This window comes from Stegodyphus dumicola, chromosome 7, assembly GCF_044657685.1.
Source record: "Stegodyphus dumicola isolate Sdum_Otavi_A_Nest chromosome 7, ASM4465768v1".
Lineage (NCBI taxonomy): Eukaryota > Metazoa > Arthropoda > Arachnida > Araneae > Eresidae > Stegodyphus > Stegodyphus dumicola.
In genome coordinates this window covers 63,823,355-63,845,849 of record NC_140774.1, presented here as the reverse complement: position 1 = coordinate 63,845,849, position 22,495 = coordinate 63,823,355, and the positions used below count along the sequence as shown (strand labels likewise).

At 34.8% G+C, this 22,495-nt stretch overlaps 2 protein-coding genes across 7 annotated transcripts in view; one reads left to right on the top strand and one right to left on the bottom strand.

The window, feature by feature from the left end:
• lost (methenyltetrahydrofolate synthase domain-containing protein lost) overlaps window positions 1–4,259 on the top strand; it is a 31,774-nt gene extending 27,515 nt beyond the window's left edge. For all 3 annotated transcript variants that reach the window (XM_035372997.2, XM_035372996.2, XM_035372995.2), the window contains one exon: window positions 2,503–4,259. In XM_035372997.2, the coding sequence (XP_035228888.2) occupies window positions 2,503–2,825 (323 nt within the window). In that variant the 3' untranslated portion in view covers window positions 2,826–4,259. The remainder of the gene's footprint in view (window positions 1–2,502) is intronic.
• Window positions 4,260–8,867: 4,608 nt separating this feature from the next.
• The window catches only part of LOC118200992 (glycerol-3-phosphate acyltransferase 1, mitochondrial-like), a 115,680-nt gene continuing 102,052 nt past the window's right edge, over window positions 8,868–22,495 (bottom strand). For all 4 annotated transcript variants that reach the window (XM_035372994.2, XM_035372992.2, XM_035372993.2 and 1 more), the window contains 3 exons: window positions 19,513–19,636; window positions 16,512–16,580; window positions 8,868–9,146 (listed from right to left, as the gene is read on the bottom strand). In XM_035372994.2, the coding sequence (XP_035228885.1) occupies window positions 8,974–9,146; window positions 16,512–16,580; window positions 19,513–19,636 (366 nt within the window). In that variant the 3' untranslated portion in view covers window positions 8,868–8,973. The remainder of the gene's footprint in view (window positions 9,147–16,511; window positions 16,581–19,512; window positions 19,637–22,495) is intronic.

Sequence of the window (22,495 nt, the reverse complement as noted above, 5' to 3'; positions counted from 1 at the left end):
CATCCATGCAACATCATGAAGGCATCCAAACAGCATGAAATTTGTACAGTGGTGAAATATGTAAATGATTACGATTTCAGTGCACATCATGGATAACTGCGGCACTGCTTACAATCCGTATATAAAGGGAGGAAAGATTGTCATTTTAAATAACATTAATCCCTCTCTCATAAGATTTTTTTTTTGTGTGTGCAGGTTCAGTATGCCTTGTAGAAAAACATGAGAATCATTACAGCACATTTCTGAGTTTGACTGAGGCAAAATTGCTGCCTACAGAGATTGCAGATTATTTTTTCAAGAAATTGCTCATTATGTTAGTTGTAACCAAGTAACAGTTATGTGAATATGGAATCAGGGGATGCAAGAGGGAACAACTGATGGACAGGAGCAATTGCAACCACCTAGTTGCACTAATCCACAGGAAGACAGTCATATTGTGTGATGGCACTGATAACATGCACTGCCACATCTGTAACCATATCACGAAGAATGCAGTATGTAACACAACATTTGGTGCCTGCACTAACAATTTGATATTGTTTACAATACAATTGTCCGTCCACTAAGCATCCATTGCTTCACTTACTCTTAACTTTAAACCACAGGTATTTGCATTTGCAGTGGTGCACTGAATGGTGGAGATAGACATTCGAATGGAATGACATTGTGTTTTGGGACGAATAACACTTCTGCCTGCAGTACATTGATGGTTGAATTACAGTTTGGAGACACCGTTGAGAGAGGCTGCTCGACTGTTGTGCTAAGCATCTTTGTTCTGATCCTGCATCTGATGTTATGGTGTAAGGTGGTATTATATTCTACTCTCACACCTCATAGAACACATTTCCAGTACATTTATGAGCCAATGTTGTATATCTGAGGTTTTGCAGCCTGCTCTGCTTCCTTATCTTAAGGGTTTGCCCGTGGCCGCATTTCAACAGGACAATAATACGCAATCACACATTGCTTAGCTACCAAGCTTTCTTCTAAATAGCTAATAGCATAGTAAGCTTTCTTCTTAGTTCACCACACTGCATTGTTACTCTAGCCTGCCTGTTTCTCAGGATCCCATAGAACATTGGAGAATGCCTCATCTGTCATCCCATATACATGGGTAGACCAGATGAACTTTGTCTACATGCAGAGGCAGCATGAGGCTGTCATTCCCTAACAACACATCCAAAACCTCTTTCACTCAATGCTGCAGAATGTAGCAGCAGTTTTTGACAAACACGAGGCAACACTCATTATTGATTTTCTCATTTTTTTCACCTCAAAGAAGGCTGTATTTCAAATCAATTAATATTATATGTAATCTCTGAAGTAAATTTGCCTTTGATATCTCTTGTCCTCCTTGCTGTCCATCCTAAATGCAGCCTCCTTCATGTTGCATTTAGGATGGACAGCAGTGTAAATTAGAATTGCTCTGCCTCTAATCTAGCAATGATTTCCCACTTAATTCCATCACCTAAACATTGCTAGTTACTCATTCTATAGAAATGCTTATACAAGGTAACAGTATTTTTCAACTGACAATATAATTGTTGTGCATGAATGAAAAAAGTATTAGACAATTACTTTTTATACTTATTGTGCAGCATCAGCTGCTTGTATGAGTATGATTACATATATAACACCAGTTTCATTGTATTCTTATTTGATCACATCTTTTCCAGTTATTGCATTCAGTATTCTTTGAGAGTCTTGAAACTATTTTTTTCCTCCTTCATAAACCAGACCACCAGTAAAAATTTAGTATACACAGCTTTGCAATATTCACTCTTATTCAAATTTTTTCATTAGCATTTTATGTAATTCATTTTCTTTTAGGTGCAATAATATAGAAAATAATATTTAAGTTGATGTAGATATATATATTTTCAGAAAATGCTCTTCTTAAAAATTACATAGCATCCATTAATTATTAAAATAACATACAATGTTAATCCATCTTTATTTATGTAATCCTCCTCTCCTCCCCCCAAAAAAGAGTAATTGCACCAGGGAATTAAATATTAATAAATAGCATTATTGGAATCAGATATATTATTTTATTCTTTAAAAAGCACATTAAGATTATCTGTCCATAGGGAGGGATGCCTTTATAAAGGCTTCATAAAGAAAGCTGGGCCTTATTTATGTTACTTGTAGAAAAATCTTTATGCCACTAGTCTGTTCTACAATTAGTAATGGAATCTGGGCCAAACTAACAGCATTTCACAGCTTTAGTACCTAAGCTTCCTAATGGAATTGGAGTAATTTTTAAAAAAAGTTATCTAAAATGTTAGGTCATAAATTTTAAATAGCTGTTATTAACAAGAAAGCTGAGAAATGAGCAGAAATATGCTTAAGAATGTCATTTGTAACAAACTTAAGCTTTCTGAGAATAATTATACTTAATATAGCATGTGTAACTCTGAGAATGTTTACACAATTTAGCAATCTTCCCTTTTTTAATATAAGTATCATTCTAAAAAATAATGATATTGCTTTTCATGGTAGGTCACCGGATTGGTAAAGGTGAAGGCTATGCAGATATGGAATTCGCCATGATGGCTACAATGGGAGCTGTTAATTCAAACACAACAGTTATTACCACTGTGCATGATTGTCAAGTTTTTGAATCATTACCTGATGAATTATTTGGAGAGCATGATGTACCAGTCGATATTATTGTCACACCAACAAAAGTTATTTATTGTGAGCCACGTTTACCAAAACCTAGTCATATTATTTGGTCTCTTTTAACTGAAGAAAAAATTAATAAGATACCTATATTAAAAATATTAAGAGAAATGGAAGAAAAGCAGAAAACAGAATCATAGTCAGCATAAGTGTATAATCTATCATTCAACTTTGTACCTTTTCATGTTTTAAAAATAACTAATAATTATACATAATTTATATTGAAAAATATATTTTATCTATTTTGAAACAACAGCGCAGATAAAAAGACAATATAATATGGCTATCCAAAAATGAAATAATGTATATAAATGAATAAAAATAAAATGGCATTTTCCTTTAAAATAATGTACTGTTGAGATGTATTTTGTATGATTACAAAAACGTATACTTTTGCTGCATATGAAATGAAATAAATGATTCCCCTTCCCTGTAAATTTGACATATAAATTATGAATGCAGAGTTTTAATAATTATAGGACTATTTAAAAAAATCAAACCAATAAATGATTACAAGTTTTATTATGTTGAAATATCGTTAAACTTCTCAAATTACAGTTATCAAACTTTTTTCCCCTCCACATTTTACAAATGTGTCCACCTTTGCTAATATGATACACATATATATGCAATAATCTACTCCTTCTCACACATGTCACCATATTATGGGCAACCAACTGCAATTTATAAGGTTAACACTCAGAGTTGTAGCTAGGGTTTTCAGCGCCCAGGGACAACTGAAGATTTCGTGTCCCCTACTGCTTGCCAAGGATGGAAAACATTTAGTTCTAAAATGTCGTAACATCAGTTTGGCACCCCTTGGATTCTGCGCCCGGGGACAGATGCCCCACCTTGCCCCCCTCTAGCTACGCCCCTGTTAACACTTTAGTTTTCTGTGGAGAATTCATCTTATTGCTGATTGCAAAATGCTAAGCTCTAAACTGGCACCTGTAATAGAATTGTGGAGGCTGCACTCATGAGTCCTTTTGTAATCTAAAATTATTTTCCTGAATCTTCTGATAGTGCCATAGACTTCTGCTCAGATTCAAAATGGGTAAGGTTTTGCATTATATGAACACACAAAATGACGACATATTTTTCGAATGAGATACAACTGTCTCTTTGTAAGCAAACTTTAAAAAAAAATTTTGGTTTCTTTAATTGGCATAAAAACTATCAATTCAGTGTGTAATTTTGATATAAATTTTAAAACTATTCTATGGAATTATAAAAAACATTGTATAGTTATGACATGAGCACATCAGTATACTGAATTAAAATTACTATAGGCAAATAAACATCTGTATTTTATATTGAATTGAATAAAATTTGTAAATTGTATTTATATTTTTTTATATATAAACACAAAAGCTTGTTCATTGCATTAAAGTCTTTAAAACACATTTTTAAGATTATTTTAAGATTTGAATGATACACACAACCACCAAAATAAAAGTTTAACTGAAATAATTATTAAAATGAATTTAGTTTGTTGCATAAGCATAAAACCACTCTTGTGAAAACGGTATTTAAAAAAAAAAAAAAAAAAAAAAAAAAAAAAAAAAACGATAAAATTTCTAACTTTGGTGAGATTCTCTCAGGCAAATCCAAAGCAAGATATTTTAGACTTTGGCCAAAATATGTAATATATGTACAATAAAATTTTGATTTGTAATGTCTTTATCTGTTCTCTTTATCCTAAAAACAGTAAAATGCTTGTAATAAATTCTGAAATGTGTCATTTTAAATTAGGTGTCCATATGTTTAAAGTTGCCTAAGTCAAAAATGCCAAAAGTAAAACCTAAGTCTTTTATCCAATACTGTTCAAATCACAACTTCTATTAAATCAATAGTAATAAGATAATATGTCTCTCTACTGAGATTTATAACATCTTCATTTTTAATCTAACAGTAATATAACCTTGTTCTTTTCATACCTGCCTCTGTGAAGTCAGAGAGGATGTAGTCCACTTTCTTCAACTGACATCAGGAAATGTATGATATAAACAAGATTCACTTGTAGTATTTCATTATATTTAACTAAAAATGATCTGTGAAAGTCCATGATTATGTGTTAATAGAAGAGGAGATAATAAAGTAGCTATTATCCTTTATTCCCTAACTTCACAAATACAGTTTATAAATTACTACAGTAGAACCTTGGATCATGAACAAATTTTCCAAATGAAATAAAGTCTTAGTTAATGAAAGATGTCCTGATACACAAACTAGCTTGCAAAAATACTTGAAAAATACATTACTCAAAAGTGCAACTAATGCAGCAGAGAAAATGTCTTCAGAAGAAGGTGACAGACGGAAGGATGTTCCTAGTTATTTGATCCATGAAATTTTTGTAAAATTTGGTAAGGTGCAAAGATTCATAGAACATAATTACCCTGACAAAACAGCAGTAAGCTGTAGCATAAATATTTGCAATTACAATGCCATGTCTTGTTTTGAGAACATTTTGAAACACAGACAGAAACAAATCACTGTGGACAAAGGCTCAGTGATTCTCAAGTAAAGGTGAGTGCTGTTAACAGGGAGAAATCCCAAAAAGACAGCAGCTACTCAATATTTTTTGGAACAGGATATCCCTTTCAAATAATATTTAGCATCTTTGGCTTCTGCACTGTGTTCTACTTATGATATCAACTTTCCCTTATAAAAATATGGTAAAACCGAATTCCGAGTTTTCCTATTTTTTATATGTTTAATTTTATGTTAGTGTTAGGTTTAATGAACTCTACTGGATTTGTATTATGAGTTTACATATAAAAAATTCTTTTCTAAAAATTCATTTTGGATTAATTCATTTTACAAATATATTGAATAACAGAGTATCTTCAAAAATGAATTAAGTTTGTAAACCAAAGGTTTCACTGTAGCTGAAATTGCAATATTTTGATAAAATGATCCTTGCAAAATAAGAGGATTATAAAAACTTTAAAAAGAGAAAATAACTGAGCAACCAATTACAGACTGAACTGAGCTGCAATGTATAGTTAAATTCCACCAATGTAGCTTTTTTCACTCTAATGTTCATTAATGAGTATCAGAGTTCTAAAATAGTAGCACAGTCAAATACCGAAAATCCGCCAACCTGAAATCCGCATTGCCTCTCAAAATATAAAAATTCAGTTTATAGGTTCCGGAAACCGCGACAATGAGTACAAAATATCGAAGAAAAAATACTTACCGAATAATGATGTCATAATTACCGAATGAGTCATAACAGAAATACCAAATTATTGACATCATGATAAAAGTTTTTTTCCTTTCTAATTTGCATCGAGGTAAAAAAGCAGACGATTCACCCAACATTTCTTTCAAGTTAACGATTCACATTGTTGTATTTTCTGAGCTTTGTTATTTCACAAGATTATTTAGTGCTGCCACTTTTTTTTATCCGGATATTTTGTGGATAAATTAAGAATATTTTAAATTTCAGTACTTTTTAATACAATTACAGATAAGAAACGCACTCAGGATTTTGCTGCTTGTAACGTTGAAAAACGTAAATACGTTTCATTGATGGTAATGCAAAAAGTGCAAATTCTGCAAAAGATGGAGGCAGGTGCTACTCCTCGGTTTATAGCAAAATCGTATGGAATGAGATACATTCTGCAAGAGAAGAAGAGGAAGAATGACCTTGTTATTTACATTAGCTATACATAAGTCATGTGATCTTTGAGGTCATCTGCATTGTTTGTTTACATTAGCTACGCATAAGTCACGTGATCTCTGTCATCGGAATATATCTCTTTGCGACACGATTGTGCATGATGTACAGAAAAATAAAGAAAAGCTGTTGAAATTTTACAGCAACAGTGATTCTAACATCGGAATAATCTTTGCACGAGGCGAAATCGGCAAACCTCAATGCTGTGTACATACAATGAATAATATAATCATTTTATATATGTAATAATAATTTAATGCATATAATAAGTTATTGCAATAATGTATATAATTTAATTAAATGTATCTAACATGCCTTTATTTTGCACTTTTAGTCTGAATATTATGATTTATCTTTTCTGTCCTGAAATCCGCACAAATTCTGGTCCAGGATTTGCGGATTTCTGGACTTCTATTGTATGAATAAAGTATTAGATGTATTTGATTAACAAGTCTGATCATCATGCAGACCAAATAATATAAATATCATAAAATACTTTACATATACAGCTTATATTCATTATTAAATAATGAAGAATCTGTATATATACATGCACATATTTTTCTTGCATTTTAGAAACTAGGCATTACATAAAGCCAGCAGATTTCAAACATGTAGCCTTCCACCTGAACATATTCAACTCAAAGCCAAAATTTTATAACATTTTATTATTTACTTTGTTTGGTGCAAACTTAATGAAATTTTGATAAAAAACTAACCAATGTATTGCCACGGTTAACATATTTATATTTAAAATTTAAATCAGAAAACTCATTCATTTGAAAGAAATGTGTTACCACTCTCAAAATAAAATATTTTAGTCTTCCACGTGCTATTTGGCAAAATATAAGGTCTACCAGAAAGTTCTGGTCAATAATGTTATTTCAAGTTCGGACATGCATACATGTGCTCTTCTAAATTAACTGAAGCAAAAGCGTCTCATATCATTGACAAGTGAGACATGATTGTGTAAACATTGCTACTGTTAAAATTCATTTACGAATTCCAACCCGAAACAAATGCCATAGAAGCCTGTCAAAATTTAGTAAAATATTTTGGTTAAGATAGTTTTATATAGAACATGCAGAATGTGGTTTGAAAAATTTGAATCATATGATTTCAACCTTAATGATAAGCCACGTTCTGGGTTGCCATCTTTGATGGATGACAATATTGTCAAGACCTTGATAGAGCAACATCCTTTTTTGACAACACTGGAAAGGCTTAACTCAGCTCGACAAACCATCTGACTTTATTCTCAAATTAGTATTGGTCGATAAATATTCCAGATGAATGTCTCATGAGTGAGAAAAATTTGCCTGATCAATGTACATCTTGATCTTTTTATTAGGTTACATATATATATATATATACTTAATGATTTTAATGGGTGAATCAATGCAGTTTCATGCTATAGATAGTAATTAATAATGGCAGATATAGAACTGCATTTATTGCATAGTTTAATTCAATAACAGACTGTTGAACTTGAAAGAAAAATTAAATACCTTACATAAGATCTACCTGAAAATTCTGTTTGGGAAGCGAAAGAAAATACATTTTTCATACCTTTAATAATATTTATTGTATAATATAATTTACGTTATTACTTAATCACATTTTACAAGCGTGATGGTAATTTGTAATTATCACTTTTGAAAAATGTCTTGTTCTTAGAGGAGAAGAATTTGAGTAGTGCTTAGTTGACATCTGCTTCAATTTTTAAAGAGAGAAGCAAGTGATAATTGGAGGGTGTGAAGTCTGAAGATTATGGTAGATGTAGCAAAATTTCCCAGATTAACACTGATTTTCTGATGAGTTACCTCAGTGACATGTGGTCTGGCATTATTATATGCAGTATGATGTGCTTCCTATTGAATATCGCTGGCCTCTTTTCTGTAACTGCTTTGTTTGAACCATCCAGTATCTCTCCAAACTGAGCTTTTCATTAGTTTTCAAAAGCTCATAATGTATTGGTCTGTGGACATCCCATTATATACAGCAATATCTTATTCAGGCTGAAGGTTGGTTTAGAGGTGAGGTGACAGATTGTCTTGGGCTGACAGTATATTCTTTTCCTAATGATGTTTTCTTAGGTAATCCATTTTTCATCACGAGTTACCATTCGGCCCAAGAAAGGTTTGTTTTTGTTTCGAGCATATATATGTATATAATAATTATTTTGGCAGTGCAGCTAGTAATAAAAGTGAACAACACATGCAAAGTGCCTTGCAAAAACTTACTAAAATTCTGAAATTGTATTTTCAAAAAATCTAAAAAAGGTTTATGTAAAAAATATAATTGATATGGAAGATTATAAAATGTAATACCATAATCAATAAATATAAAAAAAATCCAAATACCTAACTTGTAGAAGGTTTGAAATGTAATACATTTCAGGAAAATTTTATTTTAGAAAGTAAAATTTACTTCAAAATTAAATTAAAAAGTTTTTGACAATAAATATTTAAATGTTTCATGTATAATTCTCTGTCACACAAAATTGTTCTGTTGTTTATTAAAAAACATTTTATAAAACTTTAAAAATATTTACAAAGCACATAGCTGACAAAAACACATCATCTAATAACACTAACACAAAACATTTATTTTCTAAACTCCTCAATTCTTGCAATAATATCATTTATCTTATCACAGTTATTATAATTATCTTCAAGGTAGACAATTTTCACTCCATCTTGAATGTAGAATTCAATCACGTGCCAATATTCAAAGAGCTTCAAAGAATTTTTTAATGTGTCAACAGAAAAGCTCTCCTCTGCATTAAAATTAAAGTAATTAATTCAAATGAAATAAAATTTCAACAAAACACAAAGAATACTGGTAAAAAAATATATTTTCAAAATTAATTCAAAAAGTGAAATGAGACAAAGTGTACGAAATCGTGCAAGGCAAACAAATAACATTTTAACAAATCAGACATTAAAACTGACTGATGTACTAAATACACTGCTCGACATTGAAAATGCAACACTAAGAAGGAGTGGTCCGAAATTTATGCAAATTTTAGAGTAGACGCACGTCACTCAGTTAATCGAATGATGTGAAATGCGCAGCTCTCCGGCGCACGTGAAGTAAGATATAAGGGAAGGAACGTGCAGAATGGGCAATATTCGTGTTGTTATTTCTGCCAGATGAATTATCGAAGAAAGTTGGTTTTTGTCCCAGAAGATACGTGTAATAGGAGAGAATACCAGGCCGCCGTCAACAAAGGCACTTCCAGCAGATAGATGATTTTACGAGGGGTATGGTGATCGGACCGAGAAAGGCGGGTTGGTCCTTACATCAAATCGCAGCTGATACCCACATGGACATGAGCTCAGTGCATCGGCTATGGCGAACATGGTTGGAACAAGGAAATTTGGGAAGAAGGAGGGGTGCAGATGCAGCTAGAGTGACGTCAGCATGCGTGGATTGACGCATCCGCCAAAAAGCTGTAGCGGTCCCGCAAGTTACTTGTACCGCGATTCTGCAGCATGTGCAAGATACCCTGGATGTTCCCGTGTCGACATGAACTGTTTCCCGTTGATTGGTTGAATGTGGCCTGCACTCGTGGCGTCCGTTGAGAAGACTGCCATTGACCCCACAGCATAGACGCCGACGTTTAGAATGGTGCCGAACTGGAACGATGTGGATGACAGAATGGCGAAACATCGTGTTCTCAGATGAGTGACACTTGTTTATCCAGTGACAGTTGCCGCATACACGAGTGGCGTCGACGTGGAGACAGATCTAATCCAGCAGTAACTGTGGAACGCCTCACCGCACGACTACGTGGCGTAATGGTTTGGGTCGCTATTGCCTACAATTCCAGATCACCTCTAGTTCGCATTCAAGGCACTATGACATCCCAACGATAGATGGATAATGTACTGCAGCAGATGGCAATCCCCTACCTTCAGGGACTGCCTAATGCAATTTTTCAGCAGGATAATGCCCGACCACACAATGCTCACATCAGTGCGTACACAGAGCCAACATGCTCTGCAAGGTATGCAGATGCTACCCTGGCCACCGTACTCTCCTGACCTGTCACCAATCGAACATGTGTGGAATGTGATTGGATGCCATTTGCAGACTGTGGCCCTGCCTCGTTCAGAAGAAGAACTGTGGCAAATGGTTGAAAGGGAATGGAGAGCCATCCCTCAGGACACCATCCGCACTCTTATTGACTGTATGCCTAGATGTGTTTCTTCGTGCATCGCTGCCCGCAGTGGTCCTACATCGTAATGAGCCTTTGCCATTCATGCTCTGTATTCAATCTGTCTTTTTTCCAAATTTCATCACTTTCTGACCACTTCTTCTTGGTGTTGCATTTTCAATGTCGAGCAGTGTACATAGAGTTGCATAAAAATGTAATATGAATTTTCTTTTTTTAAATGAACAGAGCATTTTAAAATGTTTTGCATTTTATTCAAAATCTGGCCATGTTTACAATGCTAAGTATCTTCGCTATGCATTTATGACGCCATCACCAAGTTCCAAATCATTCATATCATTATTTGTATACAACTAAACATTCATAGTTTAAAATTTAAATTAACTTTATATAATAGAGAATATTTGTTAAATTCAAATATATATATATATCATGGAGGTAAGAAAGGAAGGAGTGGCTAGCTCGGCACTAAGAGAAAAGCTCTGCTCCGAAGCTTTGGTCTCCAGATGGGGTGTTTTTTGTTTACATTCAGAAGCTCTCTTGACAGTGCTTCGGTAGTATTTCGACACACGACAGTTCCAGACAAATTGAAAAAGGGGCATTTCCATATAAAAGAAACATACATTGTGTGATGGATAATAGCAATTTGTATAGTTTAGTGACATTTATGCAAAAATCACATCTTTGTTATTTTTCGATAACTAACAACAACATTGGATTATGAATTTGTTTTATAAAATTCTAAGCTGTTGAACTACAAAAATATAAATTTTAGCAAATATGTTATGCTTAAAGAATGAAAAATACCTTATGGTACCTTTAAAATTGTATAGGACTTTCGATACCTTTGATAGAGTATTCGCTACTTTTATTTTCTGTTCCCAACGCCAAAATGTTGTAAATAAAATAATTTTTTTTGTGCCATCCACAAATTATTGTGACATGTACATTTTAAAAACTTTTAGAGGAGAGGCTTTATAGTTGCTCATTTTAAACTTATCATTTTATTTTTATATAACTTAAAAATTATTACTTTGGGTTAACATGTTTTACTTATTTGGGTTAATTAAAAAATAAAATTACTACCAAATACTGCAATCCTTGTCAAAATTAATAAATATACACACAGATATGCCAATAAGTTAATTTTTCCTTGATTTGTAATCACACATTTGTGTAAAGTTATGTACAGTTTTACACAAACGTATGGAACAGAAGACGGATACATTTGGAAATTCGGCGGAAGTACCATTGTGTGATCAAGATGATGTGACCATGTGAACGCCACTTTATCAAGACAGCTTATTAAGAATTTGAAAATAGAGTAATCGATGGAGGTCAAAACATTTGTGTATCCTGCCAAAGGAGGTCCGATCATGAACGGTCCTCTTACCAATTCCAGATTGTTAAATGTTTTTTCTCAGAAATTCGAGGTTTATGCTCGCTTCTTAACATACACAGGTCTCATTCATAGACAAAGAATGGCTAACTGGAGCATATTACAATAATTATATCATCAGAGAATTATTAAACCATGTAAAATCGCTAAAAAGAGGTATTGAGTGCTCTGCCAAAATATATTTACTAGAAGATTTGAAATTGATGATGAATGTATCCTAAAATGTGTTTTAAGTCAAAAGTTTGAATTTTGATGGCTAAATGTAAATATAAAATTATGCATGCTAAAATATTTGTAATTAGGCACATAGGCCAGGTTAAGTTTTTTTTTTTTTTTTTATTTTATTTTTTTATTAAATAGAGTAGGGCATGCAAGGGTTATCTGCCTAAAGGAAGAGATGCCATCATGGAAGAATTTCGAAGAAAAACTAACCTTTGAGTGGGTATTAAAAATAAAGCATGTAATTTTCATTGAAATTATATTTATACATATTTCTTATGTAAAAATTTCATGTATATGCTAAATTATTGATAATTACTTTACCGAAAAATATAGTGAATGCACAGAAATTAAAGATTTGCATATGCCGGAAATGAAAAATATGAAATATGTATGGGCATTTATGCATATGCTTACAAAAAGCATGTATCTGCCTTTAACAAAATATGTAAATATTTATTAAATTATTTATAAATGTATTTGAAATGAAGGATTTATTCATTCATAAACTCCTGTGCAAGTTACTGTGAAGTACTCTAATTATTAAATGTATCTAAATTTATAACAATTATAAATATTATCTAAATATATAATAACATTAATATTAAATTGTAAACATAAACTGAAATCTTGTTGACAGATACGCTATAAAACTATTTAAGTACGACTTGTTTATACTGGACAGCAATCTGTTAAAAGTTATTGTAAAGCAAATTCTATGAGATGCATAGTTAAGAAAGTAATAAAGAAGAGTTTTAGAATATGTATTGTTGAAATAAAAGGTAAAAAAAAATCTGATAAGTATAATTAAAAGAATTATTCCCCTTACATTTTATAATAACTCAATTACAAGTTTTAAATAATATTTAAAAAAATCTTTTATTCCCTTTTAATATAGTGAATGCACAGAAATTAAAGATTTGCATATGCCGGAAATGAAAAATATGAAATATGCATGGGCATTTATGCATATGCTTACAAAAAGCATGTATCTGCCTTTAACAAAATACGTAAATATTTATTAAATTATTTATAAATGTATTTGAAATGAAGGATTTATTCATTCATAAACATATTCAGAGAAAGTTAAGTATTATTTAACGTATTTCACGATTAAAATAAAAGGTGCTCTAATTTAATGGACCAAATAGAGCATTAATTATAAATTGACTTCGATTTTTCAATTCAAGAAGATAAAAAATCATGTCATATTTGAGAAAGTATTTTAGGAAGAAGCTCTATAAATAGAAAAGAAATAATGCATATTTTAATATTAATAATACAATAAACTTTGATCTTAATTTTTGTAATCCTTAACTGAATAAAATCGAATTATCTTAAAATTTTTTTCTAATGTAATTAACGAAAATATTTCATTCAAATTAAACCGTTGTGAGCAAACTGTTCTGTGAAAAGTATAGTATTTAATTCCTTTATTAATAGAATTAACTGTTGTTTTAAATATATTCTTGTCATATACGAGGGTAAGTTGAAAAACAAGTTTCCCCTGTCGACTGTGGTCAGAGTTGTGTATGAAAGTCAAAAAATAGAATGAGATATTAAAGATATGACATACCTTTATTTTTCCACATAGGTACCAAGTACACTGAGACATTTGTCATATCGCTTGATAAGCTTCAAAAAGCCCTCCAGGAAAAAAATCAGGGCTTTGCATATGGAAGAAGCGTTGAACGGCTCGTTTCACTTCAGTATTGCTTTCAAAGCACCTTCCCCCGAGATTTTTCTTCAAAGCCGGAAACAGATGGAAGTCGCTTGGTGCGAGATCAGGACTGTATGGCGGATGGTGTAGGCGCTCCCAACCCAGAGTTGCAATATGGTTTTGCATTGCCGTCGCCGAATGTGGTCTCGCATTGTCATCCAATAGCAGAACGCCAGACGTGAGAAGGCCAGGCCGCTTTTTCCGAATCACCTATTTCAATTTTGACAAGGTGTCACAGTAGCACGTAGCATTGATGGTTCCAACCTCCAAAAAGTCCAGCAACAAAACTCCTTGGGCATCCCAGAAAACGGTGAGGAGCACTTTACCTGCAGAGGGAGTTGTCTTGAACTTCTTTCGGACAGGTGATGATGGATGTTTCCACTCCATAGATGCGGCCTTCGATTTTGGCGTGAAATGGTGGACCCACGTTTCATCCCCCGTCACAATCCGAAACAGAAAGTCATTGCCATCTTCATCATCATTGCGTGGTAACGCACGAGATGTTCCAGGCTGACCCCCATGCGTTGTTCCTTGTGCGTCGAGGTCAATTGTCAGGGCACCCATCGTGCTGGCACTTTTCTGTATCGAAGAATGTTGTGGACGATGTTTCGAGCTCGCTCATGTGAGATTCCAAGTTCTTCCGCTACTTCATCAATGGTGATACGCTGGTTCGCTCTAATCATGTCATCCGCCTTCCTGACATTTGCATCTGTAGTGGCTGTGCGCGTCCGTCCAGCTCTCGGTATGTCCTCCACTTGCTGACGTCCATCACTGAATGTGCGACACCATCTCCGCACCATTTGCTTCAACATCACACCTGGCCCATAGACTTCCACAAGGCAGTTATGAATTTCTGTTCCTGATACTCCACGTGCCCATTCATAGCGGATAACCGCTCTCACTTCCTCCTTTGACCACGAATTCAAAACGCACCTTCTCTCCATACCTACCGGGGCTCAAATGAGAGGCTGGTCTCTGCTTTGCGCAGGCACTGCAACAGCGCCATCTGCTTGATTTGCAGCGACCTCTACCCAATGGTGTATCGGTGACTTGCGCGTTTTCCTGCTGTGTTGCCTTTCGCCTATAGCCGTTCAACGTTTCTTCCATATGCAAAACGTGAATTTTTCTTGGAGGACGTTTTGAAGCTTATCAAGCGATATGACCAATGTCTCAACGTACTCGTACGAGAATAATAAAATAAAGGTATGTCATATCTTTAATGTCTCATTCTATTTTTTGACTTTCATACACAACTCTGACCACAGTCGACAGGGGAAACTTTCAACTTACCCTCGTACTTAAGACTCTGAAATACTGTAGAAAAAGAAAATATATGCATTTATATGTATATTTACAACACAATTACAAAATATTTACGTCCGATCGTGTCAAAACCCATTGAACTTAATGGTAAATGGCGCAATGTTTTGATCACCACAAAGGGATCGCCAGTGCTTCAAAGCAGTGTATGGGGGAAACCAGTTAGGGCCACTCCATTTTACTTCCTACCTCCATGATATACATATATATATATATGAATGAAAGCAGTACTCAGATATACAAATGAATGTTAATTCTATCATCTCCAGCAGCCAAAACAAATTATATATAATTAGATCATGGAACTGCATTTTTCTTTCTGGAGTCACTGTCTCTAGATGTCTTAAAGAATATGATCTAAGAAAATACTGGATAACCCGAAAAATTCTGTGGTTTCTCAGCTCATAGCAAGTTTTCTTCTAATTATTGTTACTGCTGATAAGGAGTGACCTTGATCACAGCAGATGCTTAAATACAGTCTTTTCTGCTTGCATTGTATAATTCTAGCACATATTGTGACAATTTTTTTTCAGTGAAGTGTTAAGAATATAGATGCCAAAAGTTCATTTTCGTCATATTATGGTCTTTTATTTCAAAAAGGAAAATATGCTATCAGACTACTTAGTAAAATGTCTGATGTATGTAGGCAATGTATTGCTTTTAATGACACAGTTTGCAGGTGGTTTGAGAAGCATGCAAATTTCAGCCTCAAAGGTGTCTGCTATGGACCATTTTCTGTAAACAAAAATCTATTAAAAGAAGCTCATGCAGAAAATATACATTACAAAGTTCAAAAACTGTCAGAGACTAAATATTCCAAATATACAGTATCTGATAATTTGAAGAAGCCTGGATATTTTTTTAATGTCTTATTATTGGAGATCAGAAGTGGATGCCATACAATAATATTATAAGAAAAAGATCATAGGGTAAGCTCAAAGAACCTTTTTTAGTAACATCAAGAGGAAGGGACTGCATCCTAAAAAAGTAATGTTTTGCGTATGGTGCGACTACAAAGGAATTGTATACTGATAAGTCGTGCAAAAAATTTGGAAAAATACTGTTCCCACAGTTATGGTCTGAAATTAATTTCTTTGGAGACTATCAAACAGCACCTTGATAACTTCTTTGGTAACAAATATATATGTACCTTTTATTAACAATGCTCCTTACCCAGTTCAACAATGTAGAATTCATTTTGGTATATGATAAAAAAAATATTTTAAGACTTACTCAAGAAATAAATTCAGCGTAGACATTTTCATTTTATAACATATAGTTTTAGTTAAATGTACAAAATGCTTACCATATGCTAATAAATTTTTATACAATTTTTCTTGAGCAGTCTCTTGTATTTCTTGAATAAATACACTCTCTAAAAAAGAGAATGAATAAATTGAAATGTAAATAGTAATTGCATTAATTTAATAAACGAATACAATTTTTTTTTAAGTTTCAAGCCATAAAATTATTAAAAAGGTTTTCTTACTTTAGTACATTAAATATTTTGAAAACTTATCCTAAAAAGATAAAATACATAAGTAAAATACAGGGTTAGCATAAGCGATTCATTCATTTTGAAAAAGCTATATTTTCAGAAGTATTAAGGGTACACACATGAAAAATACCAGGTGGCCATAATTAAACTGACAGTGCTCACAGTGTTCTGTAGCGCGATCTATTTACGAGAATGACGCCACATTTTGTAGGAAGATTAAACAAGACGGGGGAGAAAGGATTCCGCGAAAAAACAAATTAGTTCCGAAAGTCACCGCTAGGGGAATATTTGGCACTGTGTAATAGAAAATAGAGTGTTAACAAATGCAAATCAATACAGAAATTACCTTTTATTTTGCATTCAAATGAGGTTCAATGTGGCTGCTGTTGTTGTGGACCACATATTGCATTCTGTGCACAGTATGCACAACAGCAGAAAGTAACACGCAGGAATCTCCCGTACAGTCCGTCATATGTTATCCTTCAACATAGCCAGGTTCTGGACCACTCCTTGATAAACCTTGGACTTAAGGTAACCCTATAGCCAGAAGTGGAATGCGGTAAGATCAGGCAACCGAGGTGGCCATGCAGTTGGAAAGTAGCTGCTAATGACACTTTCTGTTGTAGCATCTGTTGCACCCGTACAGCAACGTGTGGAGGGGCTCAGTCTTGCATGAAAATGATTTCCCCCAGGTATTGTCTTTGTTGAAGTGCCGGAATGACAAAGCTGTTCAACATGTGGCGATATTTCTCTCCGGTAACAGAACAGGTTTCCGGTCTTGTCGGGGTAATGTTCTCATAGAAGAATGGACCTACGATAAATTCCGCTGTGAACCCACACCAAACAGTTACCATTGGTGAATGCAAGGGAATTGCTGTGACTGCACGTGGTGATTTGTCATCCCAAATTCGGCAGCTCTGGGTATTCACAGTTCCATTCAGGTAAAAGTGGGCCTCGTCTCCTCATAAGATTTTCCACGGTCAAACATCCTCCACCTCCATTTTGGCAAGAAAGTTGAGAGCAAAAGTCAATCGCTTATCATAGTCGGGGTACAGTAACTCCTGTACACGGCTGATCTTGTACGGATAGAAGTTGATAATCTTTCGTAAGAATTTCCATACCATGCTGTAAGGCATATCCATATTCCGAGCTACTCTACGAGCGCTAGAAGTGGCAGCAATATTGTCTGGTCCTCTGTCGACAATCGCCGTGGCAACTGCTTCGATTGTATCCTGTGGTACAGGTTTTCGTCCTCTGCCTGACTGAACCTTCAGAGAACCTGTTTTCTCAAACATCGCAACCATTGCTTTTAGCCCATTAACTTTACGCATTTTTTTGTGTGTTATAAAAGCACGAAGGACGGCTGACGCGTTGCACTGGTTGAGGTAAAAGAATTTGACCAGTAATGAACACTTGACTAAAGAAGGAGACATTGCACATAAACTTTCAATCCAATTGATTCGAAACATAACACAATGCCTTTTAAAACCCAAGCAGCTGGCACTGTGCGAATGGATGTAACGTGAAATTTGAATAGAGAACTTCTTCTGCTCAGTGTACATGATATTGCAGATCACGAGAGTTTATCGGTGTTTATGTAGATTTTATGCTTTTTTAAAGTGTTGCCATATTGCACTTGAACTAAATCAGAAAATGTGCATAATAAAAGGTAATTTTATTCCGTATTAATTTGCATTTGTTAACACTCTTTTTTCGGTTACATAGCGCCAAATATTCCCCTAGCGGTGACTTTTGGAACTAATTTGTTTTCTCGCGGAATCCTTCGTCCCCCGTCTTGTTTAATCTTCTTACAAAATGTGGCGTCATTCTCGCAAATCGCGCTACAGAACACTGTGAGCACTGTCAGTTTAATTATGGCCACCTGGTATATGAAAAGAACCACAAACTGACCAAGTTTTTTTCAGTATTTGAGCAATTTTTCCAGATAAGTGGAATGTAGCTTCATCTCTGAATATCATCTTGATGGCAAAATCTTTACCCTTTAATGCTGATACAAATATCTAGTCGACAGGCATAATCCTCTGACTTTAATTGCTGCAGGAGCTACAAATCGTACGGTTTGAAATGCAACCGTTGATGCAAATTCTTCCACACAGTTTTCCAAGCATCTGGTCAATTTGACAGGTAAGACATCTGAACAACAATGCTACAAAATATATGGAATGAGCTTGATTATCATCTGGATGTGTGTTGTGTCACCAGATGGGCACATACTGAATATTTGTAGATGGTGTGTAAACTTAGTGAGTTTGTGGTTCTTTTCACATATCTTGTGTGTGTATGTCAAATACTTTTGAAAATATAGCCTTTTCAAAATGAATGAATCATTTATGGTAACCCTGTAAGTCTATTAAAAAGTATTAGATAAGAATTTATAGTTATTTTTTATGTCAACTTACAATATTGTTTTTCTAATAGATAGACAACACAAAACCTTAATTCATTTAATATTTTAAATAACTTCTTATTTTATCAAAAGACAAGTAGCACAAAGTGATTACTTCATTAGTAACACAAAAAAGAAGAACACATTACTTTCTTTCTTCAGAAGTAACAGAAAAAGAGATATTTTGGGCAGAATTAAAAAATAAAATTAAGCATTTAGTTTTTTAAATATTTTTTTAGATAAAATTTTGGTATTTAACTTTTATTCTATATAGAAAAGTAATTTTCAAATTATGTATGAAAACATTATTTTTGATTTGTTACCATTATGATTCCATCATATGCTTTGTATACATTTATTCAATAAATAATACATATGCAAGTTCAAAATTAACGAACTCACCCTCTTTCACCTCATTTATTAATTTCAACAAAGCACAAGCTGACAGCCAGTAGGATTCAATATATGGGCTCAAAATATTCCTAAGAAATTCTAAATGGCAGATACTCTCCTCTTTAAGGTCAATCTAAAAGAAAATAATGTTACATTTTAAAACAATAAACTGCTAGTAAAGAAAATTTTCCATATATACAGTGCTGACCATTAAAATTGCAACACCATGAAGGAAAGCAAATACAAAAAAGATATTTATTGCACATAAACAGTATGGCATGAAGACAAAATGAATAAATTTGTAAGCATTTTGGAGGTTTACAGGGTTGCAAAATTAGTAGAAACAGCTGATACCCCTGGAAGCTAAAACAGCACTTAACCCATTAGGCATAGAGTCAAACTGGGCTTGAATGACATGACAATTAATTCCATGCTGCTTCAAGTATATGCCACACTTCATCATCTGTATTAGTTGGTGAGGGGTGGCGGGACCAGTCTCTCAGCAACCCATAACCAGATGTTTTCACTAGACACTGTAGGCCAAGCAGCAAACAAATACCCTGTGTATCGAGGAAGTTCAGAACATGACGTGCAACATGTGATCTTGCATTATCTTGTTGGAACATGGCATTTGGGGGCCTCGAAGATATGACACAACCACTGCATGTAAGATGCCAGAAATGTACTCATCTGTATTTAAATTACCGTGGTTCCGAACTGGAGATGTGTGTGTCGTGTACCCAATGGCTGCCCAAAACATCACACTAGGTGCAGGGCCCCTATGCCAATATCTAATGCAAGCAGGCAACGTGCGGTCTCCTCGGACACTCCAGACACATATACGATCATCAGAATAATAATGCACATAGAACCAGAACTCGTTTGAAAAGACGACATTGTGCCGCTCCTGTATTCAGCTTTGTCATTGTCATGGGAATTCAAAGTAACGATCACCATGCTGACAGTCCATGCTCCAGCAAATGTCACCGCACCTTACAAGCTCATACTGGACATGCTGCAAACATTCCCATTTCCTGACTAACAGTTTTGCAGAGCTGGCCTCATAAAATGTCTTACCTCTCTGGCATTAGTCATGGGAGGGCGTTGAGATCCTGCATGCAATTCACTATGACCCTCAGCAATCCTTTGATTTCATATTCGCCTAACCGTGGTTGGATGCCGACCAGTGCAGCGGGCGATATCATGGAATGATAATCTACACTCTCGATAGGCAACGATCCTGTCTCTGTTGAATTCCGAAACTTGCTTATAAGCATTTCCTCTTCTTATCTTCTTATTTGAGACACAACACGACATTCTGAGTGAACACCAATCTTACAAAGCACTTTCTGAATGAGAAATCCACTACGCAACTTTATGCAGTGCTTGAGATGTCATTTCTCCCTCCGTCATTTAAATGTGCTGAAATACTAATCATTTGCATACCCCACCTTCTTCATTTCATGAGATTTTGACATTCTTCAGATCATTCCTTCCTGGTGTTGCAATTTTAATGGCCAGAAAAAAGGTCTGTCCTGAAAGTAATGTCAGTAAGTCTATTAAAAATCATTTACTGAATTTATCGTTACAAGTGTTTAAAAATCTTCAAAATATTCTCCTTTTGCATTGATACATTAGTTTTAGCAGGACTTCCAGCTCTCAAATGTGTTGCGGTAGTCCTCTTCTGGAAGGTGCTGAGGTGCAAGCTGCTTTGATCCCATCCACTGTCCAAAATACTTGCCTTTCAGGGGTGTTTTGAAGTACAATAGAAAAAAAGTCAAGAGGAGCCAAGTTCGGACTGTACGGAGGCGGGGGGATCGTTGGCACCCCTGCTTTGACGAGGTAGTCGGCGACAATGAAGACACTGTGGGCCGGTACATTATCGTGGTGCAACTTCCAGTTGTGTGTGAATGTCTGGACAAAGTTCACAGTGGTTCCAGGTTCTACAAACTCATGATGAATCAGTATGTGGATGTTAAAAAATACAACGAGCATGATCTTGATCTTTGATTTGCTCATCCTGGCCTTTTTCGGGTGAGGAGACAGAGCGTGTGCCACTCCGAAGACTGCCTTTTGGCCTGCAGGTCATTGAAATGCCCAAGTCTTGTCACCTGTAATGGCGTTGTTTAAACATTTTTGATCACATTTGCACATGTCAAGGTTTCTTGGCACGTTTCAATACGCCATGACTTTTGATTATCAGTAAGCACTTTCGGAACCATTTTTGCACACACCTTTCCGTGGTGTATAACGATTTAATGAACTTCAGATTTTGGAATTTTTAACATGTCGCCCATTAAATGAACACTTAATCATTGATCTGAGTTCAACAGTTACATCACTCGTGTCACATTGTCAGCCTTGGTGGTCATGGTTGGCCGTCTGGTGTGGTCCTCATCGTCGACCTTTTCCCGGCCTTTCAAAAAGGTCTTGTGCCACTAAAACACTTGCTGATCTGACAGGGCATGTTCTTTGTAAGCAGTCTTGATCATAGTAACAGTTTTCGTAGTGGTCTTGCCGAGTTTCACGCAAAACATGATCACAAATCTTTTCTAATGAGCACTGCATTTTCACTTGCACTTCAAAAAACAACTTTCAAAGGGAGGCCCATCCTCACTCTCCGGGTGCTCAATATATTATACGTAGCGTATTCGGAAACTAAGTACCGTTTCATTCTAGCGCCGTCACAGCGCTGCGGTAGATGTTCCGCGCATGCACACTAGTCTTTCTTGTTCACTGACTTTCAATTGTCGCCATTTTGGTTGCTCTATGTTGTGCTTTCAGTTTGCTGTGCACATTCAAAATGTTTAAGATAATTAGTTCTACCGCTGACTGTGAGATTCGTCCCGTGATTAGATTTTTGAACGCGAGGAATGTTAAACCGGCCGAAATTTATCATCAAGTAACAGAAGTTTACAGTGAATACGCGATAAGTGATGCAATGGTGAGAAAGTGGGTAAGAATGTTTAATGCAGGTCGAACAAATGTCCAC